This window comes from Scyliorhinus canicula, chromosome 20 (assembly GCF_902713615.1).
Source record: "Scyliorhinus canicula chromosome 20, sScyCan1.1, whole genome shotgun sequence".
In the NCBI taxonomy this organism is placed as follows: domain Eukaryota; kingdom Metazoa; phylum Chordata; class Chondrichthyes; order Carcharhiniformes; family Scyliorhinidae; genus Scyliorhinus; species Scyliorhinus canicula.
Genome location: NC_052165.1, coordinates 84395560 through 84407166, shown reverse-complemented (window position 1 = coordinate 84407166; position 11607 = coordinate 84395560). Strand labels below are relative to the sequence as shown.

The window sequence follows — 11607 nt, the reverse complement described above, 5'->3', positions numbered from 1 at the left end:
GAGGGTCAGTACTGAGGGGGTGCCGCACTGTCAGAGGGTCAGTACTGAGGGAGCGCTGTACTGTCAGAGGGTCAGTACTGAGGGAGCACTGCACTGTCAGAGGGTCAGTACTGAGGGAGCACTGCACTGTCAGAGGGTCAGTACTGAGGGAGCGCTGCACTGTCAGAGGGTCAGTGCTGCACTGTCAGAGGGTCAGTACTGAGGGAGCGCTGTACTGTCAGAGGGTCAGTACTGAGGGAGCGCTGTACTGTCAGAGGGTCAGTACTGAGGGAGCACTGCACTGTCAGAGGGTCAGTACTGAGGGAGCGCTGCACTGTCAGAGGGTCAGTACTGAGGGAGTGCCGCACTGTCAGAGGGTCAGTACTGAGGGAGCACTGCACTGCGAGGGTCAGTGCTGAGGGAGCGCTGCACTGTCAGAGGGTCAGTACTGAGGGAGCACTGCACTGCGAGGGTCAGTGCTGAGGGAGAGCTGCACTGTCAGAGGGTCAGTGCTGAGGGAGCGCTGTACTGTCTAGTCACACAATCTTCATTTTTCGCTGCCACAAACAGTGTTTGACACAAGAACACAAATGAGCCACTAGAGTGTTGATGAATTTAATTGAAACTTCCTCGCAGCCTGAGATACAGCAGTCATCACCTATTGTCCGGTTTCAATGTATTTGTAACCAGCTGCTATCACTCTGTTGGTCTTTATTTTACAAAACCTTTTTCAGGTAAGTCCCCAGAATTGAGCTGCACCTCAATCAGATGCAGCATTGAGGAGGTTCCAGCGCAGCAATCACTGAGAACCATTAAACCTCCCGTCTCCCATCTCAATCAGCTTCAGTGATGTTCCTGCAGCTTGCTCTAGGAAAAGGATTATGTCGCTCCATAGGCTCTCGTGCTGCAGGATAACCTGTAGAATTCACCAATGATGTGGACAATGTTTCTCAATGTGGTGAACAGGAGCAGGATCTGCTCTCAGTTCTCAGTGTGGCATTGACTGGGCGTGAGTCCAGGTGGAGGGTACTCTGAGAGCTCTCACTAGACAAGTGCAGGCCATTCCTTGCCAACAGCTCTCGAGTCATGAGCATAAAAGCCTCGTCAACGTTCTGTGCCTCTTTGGCTGATGTCTCCAGCGCGGCCAATAGCCCAAACTTCTCTGTTACATTGCAAGCTTCCTCGAATGGAACCTCGCGCCTTTCCTTCAGGTCAGCTTTGTTCCCTAAACAAAGACAGGAAGGAAGATCAGTATCAGGTCAAAATAGTGCAGCGCTCCCTCAGAACTGACCCTCTGACAGTGCGGCACTCCCTCAGTACTGACCCTCTGACAGTGCGGCACTCCCTCAATACTGACCCTCTGACAGTGCAGCACTCCCTCAGTACTGACCCTCTGACAGTGCAGCACTCCCTCAGTACTGACCCTCTGACAGTGCGGCACTCCCTCAGTACTGACCCTCTGACAGTGCGGCACTCCCTCAGTACTGACCCTCTGACAGTGCAGCACTCCCTCAGTACTGACCCTCTGACAGTGCAGCGCTCCTTCAGTACTGACCCTCTGACAATGCAGCATTCCCTCAGTACTGACCCTCTGACAGTGCGGCACTCCCTCAGTACTGACCCTCTGACAGTGCGGCACTCCCTCAGTACTAACCCTCTGACATTGCAGCACTCCCTCAGTACTGACCCTCTGACAGTGCGGCGCTCCCTCAGTACTGACCCTCTGACAGTGCGGCGCTCCCTCAGTACTGACCCTCTGACAGTGCAGCGCTCCCTCAGTACTGACCGTCTGACAGTGCGGCACTCCCTCAGTACTGACCCTCTGACAGTGCGGCACTCCCTCAGTACTGACCCTCTGACAGTGCGGCACTCCCTCAGTACTGACCCTCTGACAGTGCAGCGCTCCCTCAGTACTGACCCTCTGACAGTGCAGCGCTCCTTCAGTACTGACCCTCTGACAGTGCGGCACTCCCCACTGACCCTCTGACAGTGCAGCACTCCCTCAGTACTAACCCTCTGACAGTACAGCGCTTCCTCAGTACTGACCCCCTGACAGTGCAGCGCTCCTCAGTATTGACCCTCTGACAGTGCAGCACTCCCTCAGTACTGACCCTCTGACAGTGCGGCACTCCCTCAGTACTGACCCTCTGACAGTACAGCAATACCTCAGTACTGACCCTCTGACAGTGCAGCGCTCCTTTAGTACTAACCCTCTGACATTGCAGCACTCCCTCAGTACTGACCCTCTGACAGTGCGGCACTCCCTCAGTACTGACCCTCTGACAGTGCAGCACTCCTTTAGTACTAACCCTCTGACATTGCAGCACTCCCTCAGTACTGACCCTCTGACAGTACGGCACTCCCTCAGTACTGACCCTCTGACAGTGCGGCACTCCCTCAGTACTGACCCTCTGACAGTGCAGCACTCCCTCAGTACTGACCCTCTGACAGTGCAGCACTCCTTTAGTACTAACCCTCTGACATTGCAGCACTCCCTCAGTACTGACCCTCTGACAGTGCAGCACTCCCTGAGAATCAACGGGGATACAATAGAAAGTGAGGCCATTCTGACCATTCTCCAATGTAAAAAAACACAAATTCAAGGTCAGAGGTCACTGCATTTAAAAAAATCTCATCTCCAATCTTTCTCTTTTCCCAGTCAACTTTCACTGTGTCTCATGGTTCCTCACTCTCCGTCACTGGGACATTTTCTGCCCATTTACACCACCATGGGATCATTACAGCACAGAATGAGACCACTTGCTTCATTGAGCCCATACTGTCTATCTGCAGAGTTATCGTGTCAGTCTCATTCCCACCCCACTCTATCCCTGCAAGTTTTATTCCCTCAAGAGTCCATTACATTTCCTTTTGAATTCACTCGTCATCTCTGTTTCCACCACCTCTACTGGCAGCGAGTTCCAGCTCATTACCTCTCACTACGTAAACAATGTTCCTCCTCACAAAATCTGTGTGCTATTTTTAAAGGCTGGGCTTGCAGATCACAAAGGTACAAACAAACAAGAGCTTTGTTAGAAAGGTGTTTTACTCTGGAATCTGTCGCCTGCCCATTTGCCCACTCAAATGGGTAATCAATCAATAGTCATCAATGATCACATGATTAGATTTGTCGGGCAGCCTTGTTCCAACGAGGAACAAACATACATGAACAACACCTTCCTCCCCCTGTGCATTAGAGGTTCCTGCGATGAACATTAACAACCAAAATTTACAATATGAACAATTAACAAACACAACAGTCAATAAGTTAGTTGTTTCAGAGGACGTTGATTCCTGTGTGGATGTCGGTGAACCTCAGGTGTCTGAGTTTCCGTGTTGACTGTAATCTCTTTTTTGGGTTTAGTTTGGACGTTGTGCGTAGTTGTCTCAACCAAAGTGGACGTAGTGTTGGGAGGTTGATTCGGTGTGAAAGTGTCCTCAGCTGGGATACGGTCTTCCACAGTAGTTTCTGGTATTGTCCACTTCGCAAGAATGCCTAGCTCTTCACTTGCAGTTTTTTGCGGACTCTCAGTTGACTCTGTCTCTGGCAACTAATTTTAGTTGCTAAAAGTATTTTAAAAAATATTTTTATTAAAGCATTTATACACACATATATACACACATCAAACACAACCAAAACTCAAAAGAGAACAAAGAGGAAATATAACAAATAAATAACCAACACGCCAGCACCCCTCCCTCCGTGCCGTACCACCACCCACTCTGCCCCTTTTTTAACTCCAAAGTCCTCTCCATCCCTCCCCCTGCTGACTTACCTATCCTGGAAGAAATCGATAAACGGTTTCCATCCCAGGTCAAACCCCTCCACAGACTCTCTTGAGGTGAACTTGATTTATTCCAGCCTAAGGAATTCTGCAAGGTCGCTCACCCACAACCCCGGTTTCTGTGGCTCTGAGTCCTTCAACCCCAACAGGATCCGTCTCCGAGCTACCAGCGAGGCAAAGGCCGGAAAGTCAGCTTCTCTCTACCCCTGGACTCCCGGATGCTCCGACACTATAAACACTGCCAATTCGGGACTCGGGACCACCTTCACCCTCAGTCCCTCCGACAACACACCAGCGAACCCCCGCCAAAATCTCTCCTGTCTCGGACATGCCCAAAACATTTGGACTTGATTTGTGGGTTCCCTCTCCCTCCCCCCCCCCCCCCCCCCCCCGCACCTATCGTCCACCCCTCAAAGAACCTACTCATTCATTCTAACCACTGTCATGGACCCATTCACCCTCCTCAGAGCATCCTCCCATAACCCAGCCTCTAACTTTCCCGCAGCTCCCCCTCCCACTTAACCACCCTCCCAATCCATTAATTCTTTATATATCTCTGACACCAACCTCTATTCCCAACAGCACCTTGTCCTGTAACCCCGGGGGGCGGCAGATCAGGAAAGGACAGCACCTGCTTTCTCACATAGTTCCGTCCCTGTAGGTATCTGAACCTGTTTCCGCTGGGCAATTCATACTCCTCCACCAGTCCCTCCAAACTCAAGAAGCTGCCCCCCACGAATAAATCCCCAAACCGTTCGATCCCCGCCCGCCACCAACCCTGGAACTTCCCCAGCACCCCCGGAGCGAACATGTGATTCCCACAGATCGGAGTCCAAGCCGGGGCCCCCTGGAGCCTCATGTGCTGCCGCCAGTGTCCCCACACCCTCCGGGCTGCCACTACTATCGGACTCATGGAGTATCTGACCAGCAAGAATGGCAGAGGCTCCGACAATAACACTCCCAAACTAGTGCCCTTACACGAGGCTGCTTCCATCCGCTCCCAAAATGACCGCTCCCCCACTACCCACTTCCTAACCATGGCTATATTTGCTGCCCAGTAGTTAAATTTGGCAAGGCCAGCCCATCCTCCCCTCGCCCCACTCCAACAGCACCTTCTTTACTCGCCTGGCTTTCCCCGCCCACACAAATCCCGATATCAATGTGTTAACCTTCTTAAAGAAGCCCCTCCTAAAGAAGGCCTTTGAGATAAAAATCGGGAGGTTCTGGAATAGAAACAAAAACCTCAGGAGCCCAGCCATCTTCACGGACTGCACCCGCCCCGCCAGTGATCGCGGAAGCACATCCCACCTCTTAGTAACTTCATTGCAACGTTAATGTCAGCCTACTTGTGACAGTATTATTAATTAATATTAATAAAATCCCCTTTAAGCTGCTCTTCCAGCCGGGCCAGATTCAATTTGTGTAATTGCTCCCACACCCGCGCCACCTGGATGTCCAGATACCTGAACCTCACCCCCACTACCTTAAACAGCAGCTCGGCCAACCTCCTCTCCTGCCCCTCACCTGAATCGGGAAGACCTCACTCTTCTACATGTTTAACTTATAACCCAAAAACCAGCCGAATCCCACCAAAACGTCCATAATGTTATAAATGAATAAACCCTTTATTGTTACAAGTAGGCTTACATTAACACTACAATGAAGTTACCGTGAAAAGCCCCAAGTCGCCACATTCCGGCGCCTGTTCAGGTACACAGAGGAGGAATTCAGAAGTCTCAGCTGGTACGGGAATTGAACCCGCGCTGCTGGCCTTTTCTGCATCACAAACCAGCTGTCTAGCCCACTGAGCTAACGTAGCCGATCATGCTGCCCACCTAACCTAAAGGCTTTTACACTTCCGGGGTCCATATCCCTCTATTTCCATGCTAATCACGTACTTGTCAAGACGCCCCATAGACGTGATCATCGTACCTGCGTCCACCACCTCCTCCGGCAGCAGGTTCCAGGCACCCACTATTCTCTGTGTAAACAAAGTTCCCTCGCACATCTCCTCTAAACTTTGCCCCTCGCACCTTAAACCTTTGTCCTCTTGTAATTGACTCTTCCATCCTGGGGAAAACTTCTGACTATCCACTCTGTCCATTTCCCTCATACTTTTATAGACCGCTATCAGGTCATCCCTCAACCTCCGTCGTTCCAGTGAGAACAAACCAAATTTATTCAACCTCTCCTCATAGCTAATGCCTTCCATACCAGCCAACATACATATAAACCTCTTCTGTACCCTCTCCACATTCTTCTTGTTGTACGACCACAATTGAACACTATATTCCAAGTGTGGTCTAACTAAGGTTCCATATAATTGCAGCATGGCTTGCCAATTTTTTATACTCTATGCCCCAGCCAATGAAGGCAAGCTTGCCATAACTACCTCCTTCACCTGTGTTGCCACTTTCAGTGACATGTGGACCGGTACACCCAGTCTGCCTGTCAATATTCTTAAGGGTTCTGCCATTTACTGTATATTTCACACCTGTGTCCGACCTTCCAAAATGCATGACCTCACATTTGTCCGGATTAAACTCCATCTGCCATCTCTCCACCCAAGTCTCCAACTGATCTATATCCTGCTGTATCCTCTGACAGTCCTCATCGCTATCCGTAATTCCACCAACCTTCGTGTCGTTCGCAAACGTACTAATCAGACCAGTTATATTTTCCTCCAAATCATTTATATATAATACAAACAGCAAAGGTCCCAGCATTAATCCCTGAGGAATGCCATTAGTCACAGCCTTCCAATTAGAAAAGCACCCTTCCATTGCTACTCTCGGACTTCTATGACCTAGCCAGTTCTGTATCCATCTGGTTAATTCACCTCTGATCCTGTCTGACTTCACCTGCTGTACCAATCTGCCATGAGGAATCTTGTCAAAGACCTTATTGAGTCCATGTAAACAACATCCACTGCCCTACCCTCATCAATCATCTTCGTTACTTTCTCCAAAAATTCGATCAAGTTGGTGAGACATGACCTCCCCTTCACAAAACCATGCTGCCTCTCGCTAAAATGTATTTTTGCTTCCAAATGGAAGTAAACCCTGTGTTGAAGAATCCTTTCCAATAATTTCCCTACTACTGACATAAGGCTCAGAGCCTGCAACTTCCTGGATAATCCTTGCTACCCTTCTTAAACAATGGAACAACGTTAGCTATTCTCTAGTCCTCTGGGACCTCACCTGTAGCCAGTGAGGATATGAAGTTCCTGCCAAGCCCCAGCAATTTTCTCCCTAGCTTCCCTCAGTATTCTGGGGTAGGTCCCATCAGGCACTGGGGAATTATCTACCTTAATGTTTTTCAAGATGCCCAACACCTCGTCTTTTTGATCTCAATGTGACCCAAACTATCTACACACCCTTCTCCAGACTCATCATCCACCAAGCATTTCGCTTTGGAGAATACTGATGCCATGCACTCATTTAATACCTCACCCATCTTGGGTGGGCCAACCCTTTCCCTGGCTACCCACTTGCTCTTTATATATGTGTAAAAGGTCTTGGGATTTAGTTTAATTCTGTTTGCCAATGACTTTTCGTGACCCCTTTTGCCCTCCTGACTCATTGTTTAAGTTCGTTCCTACTTTCCTTATATTCCTCACAGGCTTAATCTGTTTCCAATCTTCTTGCCCTGACAAATGCTTCCTTTTCTTGTTGACAATACTCTCGTTATCCAAGGTTCCCGAAACTTGCCATACTTATCCTTCTTCCGCACAGGAACATGCCAGTCCTGAATCACAGTGATGTACCCACACTGCCTTTAATTCAATGGGTTTTATTTTACTCACAATGTTATTTGGCTGCACTTTGTCAAACACATTTCATGAAATAGCCCATGCATCATTGAATTGTGTCTCAGATCCTTGTCCACTAACACTACGTTGTGCTCATTGAACCTCAATTTGCAGCGTAATAATAATCTTTATTGTCACAAGTAGGTGTGAAAATCCCCTAGTCGCCACATTCCGGCGCCTGTTCGGGTCCAACGAGGGAGAATTCAGAATGTCCAATTCACCTAACACCACGTCTTTCGGGACTTGTGCGAGGAAACCGGAGCACCCGGAGAAAACCCACACAGACACGGGGAGAACCTGCAGACTCCACACAGACAGTGATCCAAGCCGGGAATTGAACCCGGGACCCTCCAGCTGTGAAGCAACAGTGCTAACCACTGTGCTACCATGCCACCCAGGCATGAGGTTCACAAATAAAAACAAAACACTGTAAATACTCAGTGGGTCAGGAAACATCTGTGGACAGAGAAACAGAGTTAATGTTTCAGCTCTGTGATTCTCATGTTCTAAGTCACAATCAGAGAGGAATCGACAAGGCAAATAATGTCCATCAACCTACCAATCAACATCTGGACCACATTAGCAGCTCCATATCGCTGAATCTCATTGATCCAGTGAGGTACAGAGTTGAAGGACGATAGATTGGTGATATCATAAGCGATCATTGCTCCATGGGCACTGCGATAGTAACTCTGTGTGATGGTCCGAAATCGCTCCTGGCCAGCCGTATCCCACACCTGTACCTTCACACAACAAATACATCATGTTAGATCTTGCCTATCCCTGGCATCCAAACCACGCCCAACAGCATCCAAATTCAGTGGTCAGCAATCAGGGAATATCGAGGGAGAGCGTGAAGTGACGCAAAGTAGGAGTAACAACTTGAGGGTATGATGTACAAGCCGCAAAAACAACGGCCAATAACCAGAAGTGAGCAAAAGGCAGTGGGGTCGGACTGAGGGTGAGGGACTGGGGATGGGAGTGGGGATGGAGTGAGGGAGAGGGGATGGAGTGAGGGAGTGGGGATGGGAGTGAGGGACTGGGGATGGGAGTGGGGGAGTGGGGATGGAGTGAGGGGGAGTGAGGGGGAGTGGGGATGGAGTGAGGGGGAGTGGGGATGGAGTAAGGGACAGTGGGGATGGAGTGAGGGACAGTGGGGATGGAGTGAGGGATAGTGGGGATGGAATGAGGGACAGTGGGGATGGAATGAGGGAGTGGGGATGGACTGAGGGACAGTGGGGATGGACTGAGGGAGTGGGGATGGAGTGAGAGAGTGGGGATGGAGTGGGAGAGAGTGGGGATGGAGTGAGGGACAGTGGGGATGGACAGAGGGACAGTGGGGATGGAGTGAGAGACAGTGGGGATGGAGTGAGGGACAGTGGGGATGGAGTGAGGGACAGTGGGGATGGAGTGAGGGACAGTGGGGATGGAGTGAGAGACAGTGGGGATGGAGTGAGGGACAGTGGGGATGGAATGAGGGACAGTGGGGATGGAGTGAGGGACAGTGGGGATGGAGTGAGGGAGTGGGGTTGGAGTGAGGGTGAGGGACGGGAGTGGGGATGGAGTGAGGGAGTGGGGATGGAGTGAGGGAGTGGGGATGGAGTGAGGGAGTGGGGATGGAGTGAGGGAGTGGGGATGGAGTGAGGGACTGGGGATGGAGTGAGGGAGTGGGGATGGAGTGAGGGAGTGGGGATGGAGTGAGGGACAGGGGATGGAGTGAGGGAGAGGGGATGGAATGAGGGAGTGGGGATGGAGTGAGGGAGTGGGGATGGAGTGAGGGAGTGGGGATGGAGTGAGGGACAGTGGGGCTGCAGTGAGGGAGTGGGGATGGAGTGAGGGAGTGGGGATGGAGTGAGGGAGTGGGGATGGAGTGAGGGAGTGGGGATGGAGTGAGGGAGTGGGGATGGTGAGGGAGTGGGGATGGAGTGAGGGAGTGGGGATGGAGTGAGGGAGTGGGGATGGAGTGGGGGAGTGAGGATGGAGTGAGGGAGAGGGGATGGAGTGAGGGAGAGGGGATGGAGTGAGGGAGAGGGGATGGAGTGAGGGAGAGGGGATGGAGTGAGGGAGTGGGGATGGAGTGAGGGAGTGGGGATGGAGTGAGGAACAGTGGGGATGGAGTGAGGGACAGTGGGGATGGAGTGAGGGAGTGGGGATGGAGTGAGGGAGTGGGGATGGAGTGAGGGACAGTGGGGATGGACAGAGGGACAGTGGGGATGGAGTGAGGGACAGTGGGGATGGAGTGAGGGACAGTGGGGATGGAGTGAGGGACAGTGGGGATGGAGTGAGGGACAGTGGGGATGGAGTGAGGGACAGTGGGGATGGAGTGAGGGACAGTGGGGATGGAGTGAGGGACAGTGGGGATGGAGTGAGGGAGTGGGGTTGGAGTGAGGGTGAGGGACGGGAGTGGGGATGGAGTGAGGGAGCGGGGATGGAGTGAGGGAGCGGGGATGGAGTGAGGGAGTGGGGATGGAGTGAGGGAGTGGGGATGGAGTGAGGGAGTGGGGATGGAGTGAGGGAGTGGGGATGGAGTGAGGGAGTGGGGATGGAGTGAGGGAGTGGGGATGGAGTGAGGGACTGGGGATGGGAGTGAGGGACTGGGGATGGGAGTGAGGGACTGGGGATGGGAGTGAGGGACTGTGGATGGGAGTGAGGGACTGGGGATGGGAGTGGGGATGGAGTGAGGGAGTGGGGATGGAGCGAGGGAGTGGGGATGGAGTGAGGGGGTGGGGATGGACTGAGGGGCAGTGGGGATGGAGTGAGGGACAGTGGGGATGGAGTGAGGGACAGTGGGGATGGAGTGAGGGACAGTGGGGATGGAGTGAGGGACAGTGGGGATGGAGTGAGGGACAGTGGGGATGGAGTGAGGGACAGTGGGGATGGAGTGAGGGAGTGGGGATGGAGTGAGGGACAGTGGGGATGGAGTGAGGGAGAGGGGATGGAGTGAGGGAGTGGGGATGGAGTGAAGGAGTGGGGATGGAGTGAGGGAGAGGGGAGGGAGTGAGTGAGAGTGGGGATGGAGTGAGGGACAGTGGGGATGGAGTGAGGGACAGTGGGGATGGAGTGAGGGACAGTGGGGATGGAGGGAGGGAGTGGGGATGGAGGGAGGGAGTGGGGATGGAGGGAGGGAGTGGGGATGGAGGGAGGGAGTGGGGAGGGAGGGAGTGGGGATGGAGTGAGGGAGTGGGGATGGAGTGAGGGACAGTGGGGATGGAGTGAGGGACAGTGGGGATGGAGTGAGGGAGTGGGGATGGAGTGAGGGAGTGGGGATGGAGTGAAGGAGTGAGGGAGTGCGGATGGAGTGAGGGAGTTGGGATGGAGCGAGGGAGCGGGGGAGTGGGGATGGAGTGAGGGACAGTGGGAATGGAGTGAGGGAGTGAGAGACAGTGTGACAGAGTGAGGGAGTGATTGATAGTGAGGACAGAGTGAGGGAGTGAGAGACACTGAGAGTGAGGCAGTGATTGATAGTGAGGACGGAGTGAGGGAGTGATTGATAGTGAGGACGGAATGAGGGAGTGAGAGACACTGTGACAGAGTGAGGGAGTGATTGATAGTGAGGGAGTGAGAGACAGTGAGGACGGAGTGAGGGAATGAGAGACACTGTGACAGAGTTATTGAAGTGAGGACAGAGTGAGGGAGTGAGAGACACTGTGACAGAGTGAGGGAGTGATTGATAGTGAGGACGGAGTGAGGGAGTGATTGATAGTGAGGACGGAGTGAGGGAGTGATTGATAGTGAGGATGGAGTGAGGGAGTGAGAGACACTGTGACAGAGTGAGGAGTGATTGATAGTGAGGACGGAGTGAGGGAGTGAGAGACACTGTGACAGAGTGATTGTTAGTGAGGATGGAGTGAGGGAGTGAGAGACAGTGAGGATGGAGTGAGGGAGTGAGGGACACTGTGACAGAGTGAGGGAGTTATTGATAGTGAGGACGGAGTGAGGGAGTGAGAGACACTGTGACAGAGTGAGGGAGTTATTGATAGTGAGGACGGAGTGAGGGAGTGAGAGACACTGTGACAGAGTGAGGGAGTGATT

The 11607-nt window shown here is 52.3% G+C and overlaps 1 protein-coding gene across 1 annotated transcript; it reads right to left on the bottom strand.

Annotated features, from left to right (window-relative positions):
• Window positions 1–578: 578 nt before the first annotated feature.
• LOC119954776 (ras-related protein Rab-19-like) lies at window positions 579–8324 on the bottom strand (the record flags this gene model as incomplete). Its single annotated transcript, XM_038780317.1, has 2 exons — window positions 579–1204; window positions 8135–8324. Coding segments are annotated over 2 exons (465 nt in total), but the record flags the coding sequence as incomplete, so codon positions are not given.
• Between the last annotated feature and the right edge of the window lie 3283 nt (window positions 8325–11607).